This window comes from Ananas comosus, linkage group 10, assembly GCF_001540865.1.
Source record: "Ananas comosus cultivar F153 linkage group 10, ASM154086v1, whole genome shotgun sequence".
NCBI lineage: Eukaryota > Viridiplantae > Streptophyta > Magnoliopsida > Poales > Bromeliaceae > Ananas > Ananas comosus.
In genome coordinates, this window is record NC_033630.1 from 6,799,179 (window position 1) to 6,821,170 (window position 21,992).

Below are 21,992 nucleotides of genomic sequence, written 5' to 3' on the forward strand. Positions count from 1 at the left end.
CAGATTTTCTCACTAATCTGTTAGGTAGCAATATTTGTGAAACTACCTCATCTATTTACTCTATTCTTATCTTGTTATAACGTCAAGTCCTATTTGTTTAGGATTTACTCAACGGAGTTAAGAACTGACATTTGCTTTTATCTTTTTCTTCAATTATTTTTTTTAATCTTTTTAATAAGAGTAAAATATAGAAAACTCCATGTAAATACTTGTTTTTTAACTTCCTCCACCGACTTTAAAAAAAATCTATACTTTATCTCTTCAAAATTTCAAGTTGATGCGTTTAAACCCCCTACATTAAGGTTCCGTCACTATTCCGTTCCTTTCTTATAATTTATACTAAAATAACCCTTAAAATATGCAAGTGTTAATGTGGTTAGGTTTGTTAGAGACCCAAAGGATGTGGCAAGCTCAAGGAGTGAGTCTTTGTCTAATTCACTATGCAAATGTAATCTTTGAATTGGTAGAGGTAGGCACAGGATGCCCAACTGCTGTAATTTTTGCCCACATTCACTCATGATACATAAAGTACTAAGATGGTTCATCTTTGTGATACTATTCCACAAGTCTGCACAGTGATGGGTTCTTACGCCCGTTATTGAAAATGTCCGCAACTCAGTCGAAGCTTCTACATCCCGCACAATCTTCCTAGTTGCACCAATGTTTGCCAAACTATGCAAGCCCTTCAAGCACTGTATTCCCGCCAGTGCCTGGATGTTATTACTCGAATTGTAGGACAAAACTAGATGTCTCAACTTTTGAAGCTCTGTTATTCCCTTTGGCAGCTTTTCTATTTCACTTTCACCTATATCTAATATTTGCAATTTTTGTAGCTTTCCTATTGATCTTGGAAGCTCCTTAATTTTGATTCCTCTCAAGCCAAGATAATGTAGATTGAATAAGTTACAGATTTCGTTCGGTAGTTTCTCGATTAGTGCTCCTTGTAGTTCCAAGACACGTAAAAATTTTGATGATCTTAAGACCGACTTCAGTAAATCATAACTCATGGACTTGTTGAAAACAAGTACTGAACGTGAATGAGATTTGTCTTCAGTACAATAATTCGTTATATTGCTTAGGATTGACAAGCGGCGTGCTTTGGATCTCTGCAATTTTGTCCTTGATTGCTCGTAAGCCATGCAGAAACTTAACTCCTCTGACTCGGAAAGAGCGAGGACTCGAACGACGTCATGCATTCGACATGCACAAACTCTACCGACTTCATCCCTATATACCACTTGTAGTAGACAGCGATGAACAAGTTCGTAAAGGTAGTCCTCGGCCACTTCCTCCATCATTATTCCTCTTTCTTCAATGAACCCTTCGGCCACCCAAAGCCATATGAGCTTGTCACTTTCAATTCGATAATCTTCTGGAAAACTAGAACAATATAAGAAGCAATTTCGAAGGTAATGGGGAAGATCGTCCAAACTAAGTTTCAAAATGTCATATACTTTTTCATGGACCTCCGATTCGTTGTTAGTTAGATACCACTCAAGATCTTTGTAAACCTTCTCCCATTCAAAACCAGTTTGTTCTCGAAATGATAAGAGACGGGCTATAGATACAATAGCAAGGGGCAAGCCGCCGCACTTCTCGACGATTTTTTTCACACATTGTTCTAAAGGCGGCGGGCAAATCCTGTTTGCACTTTTCCAAAATGCATTTTTACAAAACAAATCCCACGAATGATCTACCTCTAGTGGCTTTAGCTCACACATACAGTGCTCATTAGCTAATAGTGCTACTTTGTGAATCCTTGTTGTAAGAATTATTCTGCTCTTGCTATTACTATTCAGAAGTGCATCTTTTATTTTATCCATTACATTAGTACTCCAAACATTATCCAGAATGAGTACATACCTTTTATACTGCAAATAAGTGCGGGTAGTCTCAACCAAGCTTCTGTAATCCATGGTATCAATGTTGTTAGGTACTACTCTTTTCTCTCGATCTTCTCTACAAAACTCTTTTAAGATCTGTCTAAGCAAATCATCAGTATTGTAATTTTCAGATACAACAACCCAGGCACAAGCGTCAAAGGTAGCTTTGATGATATTGTACACATGAGTAACAAGAGTTGTCTTCCCTAGACCACCCATACCCAACACTGAGATTATCACGTGCTGTCGTTGCTGCTCATCCTCATCTTTTAACCATCCGAGCAATAAGTCCCTGTACTTGTCAATACCCACGATATCATCCTCCTTGACAAAATGTGCTAATTCTGCACGGCTTTTGCTACCGCCAACAGCTATTAAAGGTCTTGCCTCATTTTCCATTCCTCTCGTATCATATCGCTTCCTTCTTTCCATAATGTTTTGGAGCTTAATTTTGATCTCTTTAAGCCTCTTGCTAAGGTGATGCCAGGTTTTTATATTTCTGCACCTCTTGATTGCTATGGGTAGAACCCCTCCTTGCTCCTCACCCAGTTTGTACGTGAACTCATCTATAATATCCTCAATGTCGAAAGCCAAGTCTCTCGTTTGTTTTATAAAGATTTTTGTGCTCTCTTCCTTCTGTTTTAGTCTTTCTGCGATCTGTAGGAAGGATTGCATGCTCTCAAGCTCATCCTTAATGTCACTTATATCCTCCAGGAGTTCTTTCATTGCTGATATCCGTGTTAGTAATAGTGATGTTGCTGATTTAGTTGCTTCACTAACTAAGGTTGCACGGATATTCAGGAGTAATGAGCTTACCACAACCTCCGCCATGGGCACTTCTTCCGAATTGAGCCTAAAATAAACAATCTTTTCAAATTACCATGTCTTTTCAAATGCACCACCAGTGAAAATGATTATTTTTTAACGCTCTTATGATTCTAGGCAATTTTCGTAAAAAATATGTAATTGTTTCATCCAGGATAACTCTGTAGTGTACTAAACAAACATTTGTTTGAATCCTCTATTAAAAGGAAGATAACTAGTAACAACATTGTAGTCTGTAAGAACAACAAGCAATAACTTGTTTGAGAATCAGTTTAACAAATTTTTAAGATAAAAGATTCTTAATAACTAATCATACTAAGCTCCCACATGACCTCATATTTGTAAAGCAAGATGTGGAATAGTCCTTAATTTAGAGGATTATGAAATCAATGAAGAGTTGGAAAGCAAATGAATCTACTGCCAGTCACTAAGTAGAGGGAATTGTATTAAGAGTGATTGTACATTATTCTTAACAATTATAATTAAGTCTAGTTTCCCTTGAAGGCCTCTTTTTGTTTATAATTAAGTTTATATCAGGACTAAAGTCATTTGAGCAAGAAACTATTAGTGCTTATTCAAATAGTTTTGTTTTGATGGAAATATAAGAAAATAATTTTAGACGTGAACTCCCACATTTCTAATGTGTCAAATTTTACTGCCTTGACATTAATTCATGCTACCTATTATCAGACCAGAATCTAAAAGTTCTATTTTAACTTCTTTAATTTGTGCTGCAATTTGTAAGATGTTGTAGAAGGTTGTTTCATTGTACATTAGCAAGTTTAAATCCAAAGAAAATCACTATCAATTAATTGCGTACTCTATATGCTATCCACTGTACACTTCTCAATGATATTTATAGTATAAAACTAAGGAATCATAGTGGCTATTGATCTTGTTACCCAAAAGATTGATCTGATAGTAATCTATTAAAGACTTAAGATCTTTTACTCATTTACATTAGACTTAGGATCTGATCTTTTACTCATTTACATGTTAAATAGCTTGCGAATGATGTCAATACGTTGGTAGAAGATGTAAATAGAAGAGACAAATAAACTAAATTTAAATGCCATTAAACTGCATATATTAGTTGAGCTTTTGATAATAAATAAAATTCTCTCAACTATCTAGATCAATATCTATAACCAAGATTATGAATTTAAGATTTTTTTTTGAAAAAAAATTGTATTTAGAAGGTTGCTAATTTTGACCATTCGTATTGTGCCCTCTTGGTGATCTAGAAAATAAATTTTAAATATCACAAAACTCTTTTTCTATAAAGTTTATGTATCTTTAATGGGTAAATTGCATTGTTACCTCCTGAACTTTTGGCAAAGTTTCACTTTACCCCTCGAACTCCTAAAATGGACATTTAACCCCCTAAACTCTAATATTTCATTCATTTTACCCATTTCGTCAGTTTTCCGTCAAGCTCCGTTAACCGGAAACTGACGAAAGGGGTAAAACGAATGAAATATTAGAGTTTAGGGTGTTAGATGTCTATTTTAGGAGTTTGGGGGGTTAAGTGAAACTCGCCAAAAGTTTAGGAAGTAGTAGTGCAATTTACTCCGTAGGGACTCTTGACTATAAATTATTTTATTATAATATGTTACTTATGGATTGACTACTAATCCTCAAGTTAGTGATCGTGCTTGATTTTGAATTTATATATATTTTTTATCCTAAAATAAATCATACCATAATTTATCCTACATTTTATTGTAATAAAATAAAAGTGAAAGAAATGAATTAGAGTGGCTTAAAGATAAAAAAAGAGCGATACTAACTACCTACGATATTCAAACACTCTACTATCCCAACGTACTCGCTAATATGGTTGATTTACAATAGGTGTCCTCACTCGGATATAGAAATTTTAATTCTCAGTTAATTTTCTGTAGTACTCGTTTGTCCCTTTTATCTTTAGAAGTATTGTTCTATAAAATACACTTAAATAAAATTTTTTTACTTCATTTCAGCCAATTAGAAATTTTTAATATAAAAATATAAAAATAATTTATAGTAAAAATTTGGGTAAATTGTATTGTTACTCCCTGAACTTTTGGCGAGTTTCACTTAACCCCCAAACTCCTAAAATAGACATCTAACACCCTAAACTCTAATATTTCATTCGTTTACCCCTTCCGTCAGTTTTCGGTTAACGGAGCTTGACGGAAAACTGACGGAAGGGGTAACATGAACGAAATATTAGAGTTTAGGAGAGTTTAAGAGGTTAGATGTCCATTTTAGAAGTTTGAGGGATAAAATAAAACTTCGCCAAAAGTTCAGGAGGTAACAATGCAATTTACCCTATCTTTAATCATCTTTCATGGTATTAATCATCGATTTAGGTGCTCGATCATCAACAATAAAGTGAAAGTATATATAAGGCCAAATGATTCTACCTTAACTATTATCTATTGTTATTTTGTTACCAAAGATCAAGTGAATCCAAACAATATATTAATCAACAAAGACATATACTATACTCTTTGTACCCTTTTGCAGAATCAACTAGTTGATAGCAAAGTAAATAAAAGTTAATTAAAAAGAATAAGAAGAAGAAGAAGCACAACTAACCACAGATCCAACCAGGAGATTGAAGAGGGGGCTGCTCCAAAATAATCTCAAATTTAACTAGAGAAAATACTACAACCAAATTAAGAAGCTCTTGCAGTAGATGTTTTGGGGATTGAGGAGTGAGAGATGAGAATGCACTAAATAAACAAATAACTGGGAGCAAGTGATTTGGACACTGCAGCTGCTACCAAGAAACTTACTTTCCGCCTGACTTTTCCCATCTGCAATTAATGGCCAGTGGGCCATGATGAATTATGCATGGGATAAATGTTAGGATTGCCATATATTGTGGCCCAATTAATTATATTTAAATTAGAATTTGCTATAGATAAAGGTCAATTCTAACAGATATAGAATTACTTGATATGGTATATTTTTATCTCTATCTCATCTATTTTAAATTTAAATAGAATTCTAATCATACTATAATGGGAAGTCGATCTGGACTCTATATAAAGGGGTATTGGTCCTGCCACCTTCTCATACGCATTCTGGTGAAGAATTACTATCGGTTTCACACCATACGATAGAGTGCCTGAGATAGGAGGAGAAACCAAATCACCCAATTTCGATTCGTGACTTCCAGTTCATAGCTGGACTTCACGCTTCCACAGATTGATCAGGAATTTCTTCTCGACGGCGCTCTGTGAGTTATCTTATTTTATTTTGATCCTGGATTTGGTATGTATTTAATTTCTGTCTTATTTTACATACCTATAAAATCTATCAATTGGTATCAGAGACAAGATTGCTAAATTAAATATTGTATGTATTATGTAATTGGATCAAATTATGATTAATTTTGAGTTTTCATAATAAAAGGTTTTACGGTTCTTGATCCAAATTAAGATCACATAATAGTATAATTATTTGTGTACGTAAGGATTTACGTAGTGATTTATTTTTTGAAATTTTATAAATTNAGGGGCAATTGCCTATATACCCCTGAAAAGTTTCCGGTTTTCTTATTTATCCCTCTTAGAAGGCTAATATTGAAAATACCCTTCTTATATTCCAAGTTTTTCTAAAGTGCCCCTGGAGTTAAGTTCCGTTAGTGAGCTGCCGTTATCTCTGAAAAATTACCATTTTGCACATTCCAATATACCCTTGTACCGTAACAAATTTTTCTTATATACCCTTCATATAGCAAATACTTTTCTTATTTGCCCTTCAGCCGGATCTGGAGCAGAGGGCGTGCAGGGGTCCGATGGCGCTGCGGCCCTCTTGCTTCCGGCACCAGCCAAGGCAGCGGAGGAGGAGAAGGACGACGAGATCGGTGAGAGATGGGATTGTCGCTGCGGCNGGTCCTGCTAAACAACAAAATGACCTTATCCTTAGTAGTTTAGTACTCCCTATTATCACCCAGACAGTTCATGTCTTTGGCTTACGAGAAATTAAAGAAGTTTAAGTTACTTGGCTCCAAGTTTCGAGGGTGATTAACGTGGTAAGAGTTATTTGGCACGAGAAAATCAAAGACGTTAGAAATATCCTTCACTACCTGTCATTTTAAATATGGGAAACCTGGAAAGACTTATTGGTTATTTTATAGGACTATACCAAGCTCCCAGGTTAAAGAAATAAACACCTAGTATATTAAACTGGAGTCGAATTGTTGGGGTACATACTTTTAGAGAATTTGACCCAAAGGATGGACAGGTTTCGAGTTTTCCTTAGAATCACTGTCGGAATCATCCCTGGGCTAATTCTTATATGTCCCGACAAAACTCAAGGAGTGAGGTGTTACTATAGCTTTCCCATCTTAATGACTAATATGAGGACTCGTATAGTTAATTACACGCCAAGGAAGAAAGTCGTTGTGATAAGACTAGTCCACTAGGACCATACCACATGACACCTTGTTAAGGCATGACGAGTTCTTTGAATCGTTTTCCGGATCCCTAAACCGGAAATAGACAAACAGATAGTTTTATAAGTGGTGGGGACAGACTCGACTGATGAAAATAGGAAAAGAGCTCAACTAAGAGATGAAGTCGGAATATACGGAATTTCCGTAGATTTCGAAGTCTAAAAAGAAATTCGTTCATCTCTATCGGTATAGCTCTCATCAGTAGTCATTTACACTATTTTATAAATACCGGTTATTAACTATCTCCTTCTCCAGGCGTATATAGCCATACTTAGTTGAGATTACCAGGTAGTGTAGAAAATCGTGGAAGTCTTCTCTAAAACCAGACGAAAGGGAAATACGTCAGGTGTGTGTAAGGTTTCAGTCTCTTCCGGTTTAGTAGATTTTACGGAAGAGATTAATAAGAAACCTAAGAGACAAAGCTCTACACAGGATTGGAGAATACGGTATTGTACCTACTGGAAAGTAATAATTACGGTGCAAAACTAGGTTGTAAAAGCACGTACCATTCTTCCTAAAGTGATATACTTTGTAGATTTTTATGAAATATATCTAACAAAAAGTTTTGTGGTCTCGGTTGATAGACTCTAAATACCCTATTTCTTTTTGAAATAATAATTTTGATTTTGATATAGGGTTAGATTGTTCAAAGCTTTATCTTTAAGTTAAAAATCTTTTTAAACCTTGTATTTTACATAGTTGATTTAGGTTTTACACTGGTCACCTTTCTTGATTAGATTTACAAGGATGTTTAAGATGAAATCAACCTAAAGGAAGTCGACATATTTATCAGCGAAGTGGAAATGACCCAAAATACGCTAAGACTTTAGGGATGTGCCTTAAGCGGTGCACCGTATACCGTGGTCTCAGTTAAGTGGTTCATAATCTGTATTGTCTTTGATTTACGTTGAGTATGTAGTTTTGGTTTTTGAATGGGAAGAAGACCTCGGTAAAGACTATGAAAACCATCAAGAAGAAGTATACTGGGAAAAGAAATGTTTTCTTCATTAACCCTCAGGTTAATGAACTAACCGGAACACTTGGTCTACCTTGAAAGAACAAAAAAAAGAAAAACTCAGTAAGAACGGGAAAGGTAAGAATCATGCGAAATAAACAGAGAAGACTCTTTGTTTCAATTGACGTAAAGCAAAGAGAACGTTATTATACGGAAAAAGAATATGTGTGTACCAAATGTTAAGTAATTAACTGATCTCTAGACTTTATTAAGCATAAGTCTACCGTTTTTCAAGTTTTATTTCACGTGATTCTTACTTAGTCTCTACCCATGTGGTTCACATCACTCGACGCGACGTTATAGAGCGTAAAGGTATTATAGGAGCACTTAGCTTGGTAAAGGTCTCATGAAATACCTTCTGTCAAATAAGTAATCCCACGAGCGGTTCTGAAATGACCTCGAATGTTTGACAACGAGGTGTTGTGAATCCTTTAGCGCCCGACAGAGTGTGAGACCTTAACTTAAGGCTTATAAAATGGCTGTGCGCGAAAGTAATCATAATTTGATTCGACTAATCTCGCGAGGGTGAAAAGATTTTCACAACAAACTCAACCGTATGGAAATAGACATGCTCCTCGTCCCAATAGGAGAGAGTTTCGGTTTTGTTCTAGGTATGTGGGATTACATTCGTACTGGACAAGAAAGGTGAGGCTTATTAATCTTGGTAATTCGTATCCTTGTCTTAGTGGTTATCCTTGTTTCCTACTTCAGTATTGACTTTATTTTACGTACAAAATAGTTATTTTATGGTGTAGTTTTTAATGGTATGGTTTTAATCTTTTTATATGAAATATACTGTAGTGTCGGGGAATAAACCCTCGTCTCAATACTCGTATTCATAAAAAGCAAGGAATACGTATATGAAATATACTGTAGTGTTGGGGAGGAAACCCTCGTCTCAATACTCGTATTTATACGTTAGTAAGGAATAAGTATATGAAATATACTGTAGTGTTAGGGAGGAAACTCTCGTCTCAATACTCGTATTTATACGTTAGAGAAATAGTTTTTAATTAAATTTGAAAGACGTCCAGCACTATTAAAGTTTAAAAGATATACTTCTTTAACAGTCGAAACCGGTCTGTTTAAAGAGGTTTGCTCAATATTCTTCTAATGGTAGGACGTGGTGGGTATATGGAAGTACAGATCTGGAGGAAACCCTCGTCTGATTTATATTATAATACCACGTTAAGACGTACGTGTAGAAATTTCGTTAATTAAATAGAAAAGAAGGCCAGCCCCGGCGAAACCGAACGTAGGCTTGTCAACTTCGTTATTTAATTAGACTGAATCAAGTCGTACTAATTGTACTTTTAATAGGCTTTCGTGATGAAATTTCATTTAATTTAATAATAAAGAAAATTAATCCTGGCGAAACCGAACGTGGATTGATTAGCTTTATTATTTAATTAAGTTGAATCGCGGTTTATAATTTATTAGCTTTTGTTAATACTAATAAATTAAAAGTACAAGTAGGCCAGTTTTATTCTTATATCTACGCTATTAAATTTTACATTATAGCGTTAGTTTAAATTTGAAATATATAAGATTAAACTGGTGTTTATATTCTATTTATTTAAATACTATTTAATTTATAACATACATTTTAATTTAGGAATACACTTGCCTAAGAGATACAAGTGCTATGAAATTGTTTGTACTCCTAGTTTAAAACTACATATGTTTAAGATTACTTATTTTCTCCAATATATTGGTGTCTCAGTTTGCCTAGGAATTAATTAATTAAACGTTTTCCTCGGAACGTTAATTAATTATTACGAACTCCAGGGTACGCCTTGGTTTCTTTTAAAACTTAATCAGCCTGAGCTGGTAGAGGTTTTATTAAGTGGTGTAGAGCCAAGTCTTTGTTCTTGGCCTGAGATTCAAATTACGTTGTAATTTTATTTCGTATATTTTAATCTCGGTTAGATATTAACCGATTATAATCAAATTTTCTTCGGTTGATTAATTATTTATTTAGAACTGGTGATATGTAAATGCTTCGGCGCGCCAGTTGTATACATTATAATTGGCTTAAAGGTTTCCCAATTCCAAGTACAGTGTCGGCGTCAGCTCGTACGGAGTACACTAGTTCTTCCGATAAGTTTGAATTAATCGGGTGTTTAATTCTAGCGCATTACACATTATTAAATATTTTAAAGTTTTTTATTTAGTGATGCATTTAGGAATGCATGTGTTTATTAATATGATAATACACTAGAATTAAACCTAGTTCTTGGCATTTTGGAAAATAATACTTTTGAGTTTTAATTAGTATTAAACTAGGTTAATGTATTATGTATGTTATAAATTAAATCGTTAGAACAGAGACTATGGTTAACTATCTAAAATATCCATACATTTTATTCTGTCTTTAATTTATGTATGGTTTAGGTCCTAGTTTTATTTTATTCTATTGAGTGTCTCGCGGCAGCTCTTCTTTAAGGACTAGTTAGACACCTTCGCACTTCAGGTCGATACTTGACCTTCAGTGCTTAGCTTTAACCCACTAAACCAAAGAGGAGGATAGAGTCCGTGAGATAGCATACCACACTTTGGCTATCATTAAGAAGTGGTCTTACGCATACTCTTCCACCGTCCTGGTTATGGGGAAATATATCTCAGGTCTAGCTGAAGGGTAATATCATACTAATCTTAAGATAAATTTAAATTTTATCTACTCTATCTCTATTTTTATATGGTATAGTTCATTAAGATATAGACAATCTTAACTGGAAATAGATATCGTTTAAGATTAAATTTATATTAATTAACCCGGTGTTATATACCGTTAGGATTGTAAATAGGGTACGTATTAAGTAGTACCGGGTGACCGGTAATTAACGTCTACCCTTTTCAGTCCGCCTTTCATTCAAAGAACCATCGTCGACGTCACAGGTTTAGTGAACGAGGGTCAATAAACAAATAAATCACGTAAGAGTAGAGAGTGAGGAGTTAGGGGTTTTGTAGATGACGTTCTCGAAGAATTAAACCAACATCATAAAAGAGATCAATTTAAACTCTAATAAAACCTCAATCACAAAATTATTGTGAACCTATCATTGATAATTCACATCAAGATGTACAAGTTGATAATTTACATCAAGATGTACAAGTGAATAATCCACATCAAGATGTACATGTGGATAATCAGATAGATTTAAGAAGATCCTCAAGACAGAGAAAACCGGCTATATCCAGTGATTTTATTGTCTATCTTTATGAGAATGACCAGAGTTTAAATGATCCTCTTAATTTTTCCGAAGCCATAAATAGTAATAATTCTATGGAATGATACAATGCCATGAAGGATGAGATTGAATCCATGAACCACAATAAGGTATGGGATCTTGTTGAGTTACCTATAAGAATTAAACCCATAGGATGCAAGTGGGTTTATAAAATCAAATGGAACTCCAAAGGTAACATAGAGAGATATAAGGCCCGTCTTGTGGCAAAATGATTTACTCAGAAAGAAGTCATTGACTATAAAGAGACTTTCTCTCCAGTATCTAGAAAGAAATCTTTCCGTATTATTATGGCTCTGGTTGCTCATTTTGATCTAGAGCTACATCAGATGGATGTCAAAACTGTCTTTTTAAATGAGGATCTCTATGAAGAGGTGTATATGAATCAACCTGAAAGATTCTGGCAAAAAGAAAAGGAGCACTTGGTATGCAAATTAAAGAAATCAATATATGGATTAAAGCAGGCCTCCCGACAATGGTATTTAAAATTTAAACAAACTATTTTGACCTTTGGTTTTAAGAAATATATTATTGATCAATGTATTTATCTAAAGGTTAGTGGGGGTAAAATAATTTTCTTAGTCCTTTACGTTGATTATATTTTGTTTGCCAGTAATAATCTTGGGCTATTGCATAATATTAAAGAATTTTTTTTCCAAAATTTTGAAATGAAAGATTTAGGCGAGGCCTCATATGTTCTTGGTATTAAAATCAAAGGGGATAGACATAAAGGGTTACTCGGTCAATCTCAAAAGGCCTACATAAAGAAAGTTTTGGAAAATTTTGAAATGCATAATTGTAAGCCCAGTGTTGCTCCTGTCCAGAAAGGAAATAAGCTTAATGATTTTCAGTGTCCCAAGAACTAATTGAACAGATGAAAAGCATACCCTATGCCTCTCAGTTGGTAGTCTTATGTATGCACAAACGTGCACACGTCCGGATATTACTTTTGCCGTTGGATTACTTGGCAAGTATTAAAGTAATCCAAGCATTGAGCATTTGGAAGGCTGCTAAAAAGGTATTTGAAAGGAACTTTGGATCATATTGCATGTTACGAAACCACATTACAGGCTATTTGGCTTAGGAATTTTATCACAGACTTAAGAATTGTGGACTGCGGTGTTTATCCAATAAAGATTTTCTGTGATAGTTCAGCTGCTGTTTCTTTTGCCAATAACAACAAGATTATAGTAGGGTGTAAATATTTGGACACCAAATATCTTGTTGTGAGAGAGAAGATAGATGAAGGTTATGTTACAATTGAATACATCAGTACCAAATGTATGATTGCAAACCCAATGACCAAGAGGCCGGCACATGGGTCATATACAGATCGTGTTTGAAGTATGGGTTTGATTAGTTCTTTTGATGTATAAATTTGTAACATCTATTTTTTTTCAATAAAGTTTAATGCAGCTGTGTTGGACCATTTAATGGACATAAAGTTTTGTCTATTAACAAATGAACATACAGTTTAAGTTCATTCATAAAGTTGTGCCATATAAAGTACTCGGCTAAGAGGTGAAGATGATACGGTAATTATAGAAGGAAAATTTCGTTATGAAGAGGTGGATCGCCATAGTTTCTATCATTATAGTCTTTTAGTTTGAGCTAAAGATCAAGTGAGTTCTAAAGTATTTAATCATAAAGTTTTCAATAATGCGCAATAAAGATTGGAGTATAGAAAATCCGTTCATGGAATATAATTAATATGAGCCAAGTGGGAGATTGTTAGGATTTCCATATATTGTGCCCAATTAATCATATTTAAATTAGGATTTGCTATAGATAAAGGTCAATCCTAACATATATAGAACTACTTGATATGGTATATTTTTATCCCTATCGCATCTATTTTAAATTTAAATAGAATCCTAATCAGACTTTGATGGGAAGTCGATCTGGACTCTATATAAAGGTGTATTGATCCTGCCACCTTCTCATACGCATTCTGGTGAAGAATTACCATCGATTCCACACCATACGGTAGAGTGCCTGAGATAGGAGGAGAAACCAAATCACCCAAGTTCGGTTCGTGACTTCCAAATCATAGCCGGACTTCACACTTCCACAGATTGATCAGGAATTTCTTCTCGACGGCGCTCTGTGAGTTATCTTATTTTATTTTGATTCTGGATTTTGGTATGTATTTAATTTCTGCCTTATTTTACATACCTATAAAATCTATCAATAAAAACGTCCCAGCCTGCACATCGAGCACAGATCGAACGAGAGTAATTATATGCTATCACTACATATAAATAAAACTTTTATATCTTATTCATCGCACGATTATTATTTTCTCACGAGCTAACATTATTAATTTTTTATTTAATATTAAAAAATATCAGATGGATGGATGGATGGATGTAAGATTTAAATATCTTTTTGGTATAGAAAACAGCCTATTATTATTATTACTTTTTATAAAGTCATGTATCGCAGGTGAAGCGCGTGATCGCGGCAAGCATATATTATTTTGAGCAGATGTGGTTGTAATCTTAGGAGAGTTGATATTGTATAAGCATGAAATTAGAATTTAAAATGCTCTAATGCTTTTTCATATTTATTCTTGTAAGATGTGCAGGCTGGCGTATGCTACTGCTTCATGTGGGCGAGGAAAACCTTGCATGTTCAATGGGTCTGTTGCACGCACCTAAGAGAGTCTTTTAGGGTAGGTCTTGGGGTGTGACACACTATTTGAATTTAAGTTGCACCGTATGAGAAATTGCACTTTAGTCTCAAATAGTTTTAAATTGCATAACTTAAATCTCAAACAGTGAAACTTAAATTCAAATAGTGCAATTTTTATTTATATAGTGCAATTTAGTCTCAAATTATTTTAAATACTATAATTTAATCTGAAGCAGTGCAATTTCGTTTCTTCTTCTATTTTCTTTATGTTTTGGCTTTTTTGGTATCAATTACGACACATGATGGCCTTTTTAGGAAAAGAAAAATATTTTTTTTTTATTTTTTCTTCTTTTTCTTTCATATACTGTAAATTTTTTGCTATTGCACCTCCTTTCTTGCCCTCTGCAGTAGCCGCCGCCACGACAAAACAATTATTGTATAGTGGTGACTAAAGTTGCCACCAAATGTATAAAATATCGCTGGTGGCAGATCCAGCCGCCGTCACGACAAAACAATTATTGTATACTCGTGACTAAAGTTGCCACCAAATGTATAAAATATCGCCAGGGGCAGATCTAGAAATTTTTTCTCATACGATTAATATATAAGGAAGAAAAAAAATAAAAAAACTAAAAAAATGAATTAGTCATTAAAATTATATAAATAAAGTATCATTTCTTTTACAATTAATTGTCCTCGATGCGACTTCATATTCCGAAAAAAATGCATAATAGCCTCATTGGAAACACTGTTAAGCATATTTTTTTTCTATATAAGCCATCAAAGAATCATTCATCAATTGATCACACATAAAGTTACTTAATTTATTCTCTATAAAGTTCATCATAGAAAAAACTAGCAATTGGTAGAACTAATGACAACTTCAAAAGTAAATAAACTCGTGAATACACTACATGCTTTTTCGTCTCAACCAACTTTTGTGAAATATCACCAATTCCTCTCAAGTTATAAAATCTTTTATCTTGACGTACATCTACAATGAAGTTTCCAAGCTGGTGTTCAAGGAAGCAAGAGTTTTTTTTTTTTAATTAAAATCTTTTTTTAACTTTTTAAAACTGCTAAGGAAAAAAAATAGCCGGTCACCGGACCCGCTATAACTCTTTGTCTAATAAGACTTTTTATTGGACCCCACTTGGGATCAATTTGGACCCCAAAGTGAGGTCAACTATGCTAATTGGGCTCTTGCTACTGACAAAAAAGTGAATCTGCCATCGAATATCGCTACTTAATGACTACAGCGGTGACGAAAATTATCGCCACATGTTGTTTTATCTTTGCCATTAATACTATCTTTTCTTCTAGTGAGCCCCCGACCCGCCCCGACGTGCTCTTCTTGCCTGTTGTTTTTAAATCTTGTGGCAGCTAGCATTGTCGCTGTCATTGTCAACGTGTATGGCCATGCTTTCTGCTGCAATCTCACCTCCTCATTTTGTGTCATTAATTTTCGATCTGGAGTCAACGGACGTTGGCAAGGTAAGAGAGAGAAGCGCGCATCAATGTGTGAGCAGCGAAATAGAGGTACAATAGAGAGGAGAAATAGAGGTACAATAGAGAGGAGGTCGGAGATGAACCGTGCAGAGAACGAGAGAGAGAGAAAGAGAGAGAGAGAGAGAGAGAGAGAAATAAGAATATTTTAGTTTATTATAAATCAAGGCCAAATCAGCAAATTCTAAAGAGGGTTTATTTTTACAAAATCGCAAAATCTATGAATTTTTTATACGAAACTGTTATATTTGGTTTAGATTTGTAGTTATCTAAATTGGAGTTAAATCCTAATCTAATTGGGATTATATATAATTTAGATTTAATTTGGCATATATGGATTATAATTAGAAGTGTAATTCTAATTGAATTAGAATTAGACTCTAGTTAGGAGACATGTTGTAGAAAGCAGACTTTTGTTACTTGTGTAGATATGAGAAAGAGGGTGGAATTGAGGTGAATTCGTTTTGATGCTAAATTGACGTGAAAACGGATTATTGGGGCCAAGGTGTTTCTACGAGGGACTATTTTGCAAATAGCCAAAGTGTGTGGGCTAGAGTGCAAAATTAGGAGTGTTGATCTTATTCCCTCTCTCTCCCTCTCTCTGATGATCTTATCCTCTCTCTCTCTCTCCCTCTCTCTGATGTTGCTAACGAAAGGAAAAAGAAAAAGAGAAAGAAAGAAGTAGGAGTGGAAGAAGAAGAAGAAGAATTGGAGGTGAGTTTTTTTGCTTCTCCTCTTTCCCTTTCCTTTCTTTCTTCCCTTCCTTTTTTCCTTTCTTTCTCTTCTCCTTTTCTTCTTCCTTTCCTTCCTCCCTCTTCTTCCCCTGCTGCTGCTACTGCAGCTTTGCTGCCCTGTGCTGCTGCGGGTACTGTAGCAGCAGCAGCAGGCTACTGCTGGCAGCAGCAGCAGCTGCTGCTGCAGGCTGCCCAGAAGCAGCAGCAAATAGCTGCTGCTGCAGGGGCAGCAAGAAAAAGAAAAAAAAAAAATGAAAGAAGAGGAAGAAGAAAAGGGAAGGAAAGAAAGAGAGAAAACGAGAGAGAAAAATGGAGACGGAATGAAATGGTTACGATTGAGCGTGCAACGGGCGTAATTCTCATATTTAACTTCAATTGAACCTTGCAGAGTGTCTAGGCGTATGAGAGAGTCGTGACTCACGTCTGGCTAATTGCAATTGAAGGTATTAGCGTTCAATTTGCGTGAATTGAGCTCGATTGGAAATCTCAATTCTTTGATTGTAATTCGGAATGTTTTGTCGTGTTTAGTGTTTTCGGGCAATCGTGAGGTGAGGAAGGGTCGCGTGTAGCGCTTCTCTTGCCCGGGACAACGTAGCGAATTGAGGTGGGTTCCGAGTTACCGAAAATGGCGAATTTCCTCTTATGTCTATTTTGGCACAAGTTAGATACTCTCTATCGATCCTCATATGAAACTTGAATTGCACATATATCTATTTTCTATCGGTCCTCATTTTGTGAAAATTGAAACATGAACATGAAATTTAGTATTGAAACATGATTAGGAGCATGAGTATGAATATAAGCCTAGCTATTGTGACTCGTTTATAACATTTGAAAGATATTACCTGATTGTTATTCCTCTCGTGCGTTGATCATACTATATGTATCACAGGATCTTTTTGGATATTTGATATTGAGTTGAGACATGCGTCGACTAGCTCCTATGGATAGTATGAGTAGTTTCTCGTGATTATGGATTACAGCCTGCAGATGCCATCTTGAGTTGACAGGATATGTGATATGATACTCGGTAGGGGTCGCTCCCCTCGAGTGCCGCTCCGGATGCTGGCCAGTGATAGTTGAGACAGTAGCCTAGGGGTGGCCGTCACACCTGCGGGAGTGTGTCCGCGCACTAGGCAGGCGCAGGCTTGACCGGACCTATAAGTCGGTCATGGCGATTGGGTTTCATGATTGTATTTCTTTATTCTTATATATTGAAATGGCCATATAAAAGTAATTTGACATGTAAATTTAGAAGTGTATAACTGCATATGATATTCTATCCTATGTCTTCACTAGTAATCTGTACATTGCTTTCATGTTTCCTTTATGTAGCGAATACCTAGAATACTATTTGACAGTAGTTGAGTTCTTGTTAGTTTTATGCTTTTAGTTTAATGTATATCGCTCTTTCATTTACCTTTGCTCATTTAGACCTAGTGGGAAGGTCATTGTCGTCGCCGACCGTACCCACTGGGAACTGCTATTAGTAGTTCTCACGCCCCCTTGTGGTCTCCTTTTTCAGTGACAGGTACATCATCAGTTGAGCGAGGTAAGGGGATTGCGCCTAGTTAGCCATCCTACCAGTATACTTATCTATAGCGGACTTTCAGATAGTGAGCCACTGTACTTTCTTTTGGACTGGCGTGGGCCAGGGCCATTTACTTGTACTTGATTTTGGGCGTGGAGTTGTGTATCTTGTTACTAGTTTCATGTTGTTCGGTGGTCAGCATATGTATAGTGCTCTGCTACTCGTCTTTTGGCTTTTAATGACTTTTCTTAATACTTGTAATGTGAACAATGGTTTCTTTTAACTCTTGAAAACTGTTAGATTATCATTGTCGCTTCGTTCGGATAGGGGAAACTCTGTCCGTTCGGCGGGTCTGTTAGCGTGCCGCAGTCTTCCATTGCGAACTCGGGGCGTGACACATGTATTATATATACATGCTACGGCCAAGTTAATGACACCGCGACAAATTAAGAGGCCACGCACTAATTAAGACTATTGGAGGGTACGATTGTTGCCGGAGAGAACCGAGCTTCGTGTTAATTTGGTGTTTCGGTGGCTGCAACATCATGAGCCAAGAGAGAGTTGGAGCTGTAATTAATTAAGTGAGCATCTGAGGAGCCGTATGACTAATTAAGATCAAGCTGTGGTACGTACGGGTGGTGAGAGAGAAGCCAATTTTGGAGTCTCTTATACGGCGCGCCTTTCATTGTTTCGGATCTAATTAAGCTTTTGTTTATTTGAGAGATCTTCTTTGTACTCCGCCTTTCGACATTAATAAAGTATTTGCTCCGTCTTCGCCCGTGGACGTAGGCCGTTAGCCGAACCACGTAAATATCGGTGTGCCCTTTCCTCTTTTCTTTTTCGTTTCCTGCATTAAATTATTTTCTGGATCTATTTTTCGCCGTTCCGATTTTAACAAACTGGTATCAGAGCCTTTCTATTCCCTTTAAGGATTAAGATGACGACGAAGTTCGAGATTCAGAAATTTGACAGGACCAACAGTTTCGCATTATGGCAAGTCAAGATGCGTACTATATATATTGACGCAGCAAGGATTGCAGAAGGCACTGTTGGGAAAAGAAAAGATATCTGATTCTTTGACGGCGGAGCAGAAGGAGGAGATTGATGACAAGCTCTAAGGGCAATACAATTATATTTATCCGATGAGGTATTGCGTGAGGTCTTGGATGAAAAGACCGCTGCAGGGCTTTGGCTTAAATTGGAGTCTCTCTACATGCATGACGAAGTCTCTCACCAACAAGTTATATTTGAAGCAACGTCTCTTCATGTTGCGCATGGCGGAAGGTACCTCTATTAAGTCGCATTTAGATGAATTTAATTCTATATTATGGATCTCCGCTCGATAGATGTCAAAATCTAGGAGGAAGATGAAGCCCCTTTATTCTTATGTTCTCTACTGCCCTCTTATAAGAATTTTCGTGAGCCTTTCTTGTTTGGACGAGATATTCTATGTCTTGATGATGTTAAATTCTCTTTACTTTCAAAAGAGAGAATTGACTTGCAGATAAGCAACGAGACAGGTGGAGCTTCAGGACAAGGTTTGGTCGCTAGAGGGAGATCTCGGGAGAAGGTTTCCGGTAATAAGGTACATCGAGATCAAAGTCAAAACACAGAAATCTGATTTGTGGTTATTGTAAGAAGAAAGGTCACATAAAAGCTGATTGTTTCAAGTTGAAAAATAAAGAACAGCGCAAGAATAACGGTGATAAAAATCAAGGTCAGAAAAACACCAATACTGAAGCAGAAGCAAGTGTTGCAGCAGGAGAATCAGATAAAAATGATATCGTCTTCACAGTTACGGATAAGATACGCAGACAGGATGAGTGGCTTATGGACTCCGCATGTTCCTTCCATATCTGCACGCATAGAGAATGGTTCTCGACGTACATGCCTATTCAAGGTGGAGATGTATTGATGGAAAATCACTCTAAGTGTACAGTTATTGGAATTGACATTGTTCGGGTACGAATTTTCGATGGAGTAGTGAGGACTATATCCGAGGTTCGGCATGTTCCAGATATGAGAAAAAATCTGATCTCATTGGGTATACTTGATACTAAAGGCTTTAAGTATTCTTCCGCTGATGGATTAATGAAGGTCGCTAAAGAGAATCTTGTAGTGATGATTGCCAAGTTGTCCGACATGTTATATGTTCTGCAAGGTTCCACTGTGACAGGTTCAACAGCGGTGATTTCTTCCTCTATGTCAGATTCTGATAGCACCAGATTATGGCATATGCGACTGGGCCATATAAGTGAATATGGTATGATGAAATTGGGTGAGAGAGGTCTACTTGGTAGTCAGAGTTTAGAAAAGTTGGATTTCTGCGAGCATTGTGTTCTTGTCAAACAAAAGAGAGTCAGTTTTAAGGCCGCAGTTCACCGAACAAAAGGTACTCTGGACTATATTCATTCTGATCTTTGGGGACCTTCTCGTACTCCTCATGGTGGTGCTAGATATATGTTGACTTTTATTGACGATTATTCTCGTAAAGTGTGGGCAATCTTTCTGAAAAGTAAGGATGAGGTGTTCAATTATTTCAAGCATTGGAAGGTCATGATTGAGAAGCAAACTAAAAAGAAAATCAAGAAATTAAGGACTGACAATGGTTTGGAATTCTATTCATCGGAGTTTGAAGAATTCTGCAAGAAGGAAGGGATCGTTCGACATAAGACCGTTAGGCATACTCCACAGCAGAATGGAGTGGTCGAACGGATGAATAGAACTCTTTTGGAGAGGGCCCGTTGTATGCTCTCTAATGCTGGCTTAGCGAAGAGTTTCTGGGCAGAGGCGATCTCTACGGCATGCTATTAAATTATAAATATTATTGATTAATCTTTAGCAAAAAGTATTTTCTTTGTTAGGAAGAGAACACAATTATTTGTGAAGTTCTTTGTCATATATATAACTTTGGGGAAAAATTTTTGGAATCTCTTTTAGTCATATAATTATGAATCGATCATAGTTGTTCCAAACAGAGCATGTCATATAATTGTGATATTCAAATTTAAATTAAAATTAACCCTCAATCATGTCACAGGATAAAATTATAATTAGTTCTTTCATCACTCCACAAAATTAGGAACAAAAATATAGGCAAAACCTTAATTAACATTATTACGCTGGAAGCCTATCCGATACTCCTTTTCTTAATAGAAAAACTTTGCAGAATTAATATGGAAGAAATTATGATTCTGTTTGGTAATGAAGAACATATCAGATTGAATAGAATAAGAGAGAGAAGCAACACAACAGATAGGGGGTGTAGCCATGTAATAATTCTATTTATTGGAACTGTCAAATAGTCGAACGCCTCCGAAATGCTAAATCTTATTTAATTGAGAGCCCTTACATCTTATATATAATGCATGGCTCCAATGTAGAGTTTACTTAGAACTCATAGTCCAATTGGATTCTTAATTAAACTCTATTTATTTTTTAGTAAATCAAAATCTCATGTTATATATCCTAATTAAATTAGAATTTGGCTTTAATTTAAATAACCATAAATTTAAACCGAAATCTAACAATAGATTTTCTCACTAATCTATTAGACAGCCATATTTGTGAAACTACCTGTGGTATCCCTGGACTACAGCGTTGAGGCTTGTCGACAGCTCTGGAGAGTGTCGGGGCAAGTCCGAGTCGCGTTGGCACGAAATAGACGCAAAGCGGACTCAGTGGGAATGCCAGAGCAAGAGTTAGCACTGCCATCTGTAAATAGCAGATTTTTTTCTGCTTGCTGTACCGGTACAACCATCAAGGCGTACCGGTACATCTTGCTGTACCGGTACAACCATCAGGGTGTACTGGTACACTGCGCTTGTTCCCGCGCAGACTGCTCTCGGGTTGCCATTTGTACGGGTACAAATGCGCGTGTACCGGTACACTAGGGTAGGTGAGAGGGCATTTTGGTCTTTCCATGCCTCGTACGTGTCACCCTTCTCCCCCATCCCTATTTACAGGTGTAGAGGAGCTGAGAGAGAGATATTTGCTGTTCTTCTTCTCCTCTCTCTCTCTCTAGCTTGGACAGTACGTGGAGTAGCTCGGGTGGAGTTGGATCGTCGTCAACGTCGCGCCGCGGAGCCGTTCGAGCACGTGTGCACCGTAGTTGTTGCGTTGGGAGGCCGGGCGAGCGGGGTTGGTCGCTATTTCGATGTCGCGCC

The 21,992-nt window shown here is 36.3% G+C and overlaps 1 protein-coding gene and 1 long non-coding RNA gene across 2 annotated transcripts; one reads left to right on the forward strand and one right to left on the reverse strand.

The window, feature by feature from the left end:
* LOC109716204 (disease resistance protein RPM1-like) lies at nucleotides 312-5,379 on the reverse strand. Its single transcript, XM_020241537.1, has 2 exons — nucleotides 5,292-5,379; nucleotides 312-2,736 (listed from the first exon to the last, which is right to left on the reverse strand). Exon 2 carries the CDS (start codon nucleotides 2,712-2,714, stop codon nucleotides 312-314), a length of 2,403 nt encoding a protein of 800 aa, XP_020097126.1. The 5' UTR covers nucleotides 2,715-2,736; nucleotides 5,292-5,379.
* LOC109716193 lies at nucleotides 16,222-18,130 on the forward strand. Its single transcript, XR_002217866.1, has 4 exons — nucleotides 16,222-16,275; nucleotides 16,684-16,738; nucleotides 16,824-16,899; nucleotides 17,821-18,130. It is a non-coding gene; the product is annotated as an uncharacterized LOC109716193 (long non-coding RNA).

What these genes read in the sequence shown, in the direction of transcription:
- LOC109716204 (XM_020241537.1), bottom strand. Translation starts at nt 2,714, where the DNA reads ATGGCGGAGGTTGTGGTAAGCTCATTACTCCTGAATATCCGTGCAACC.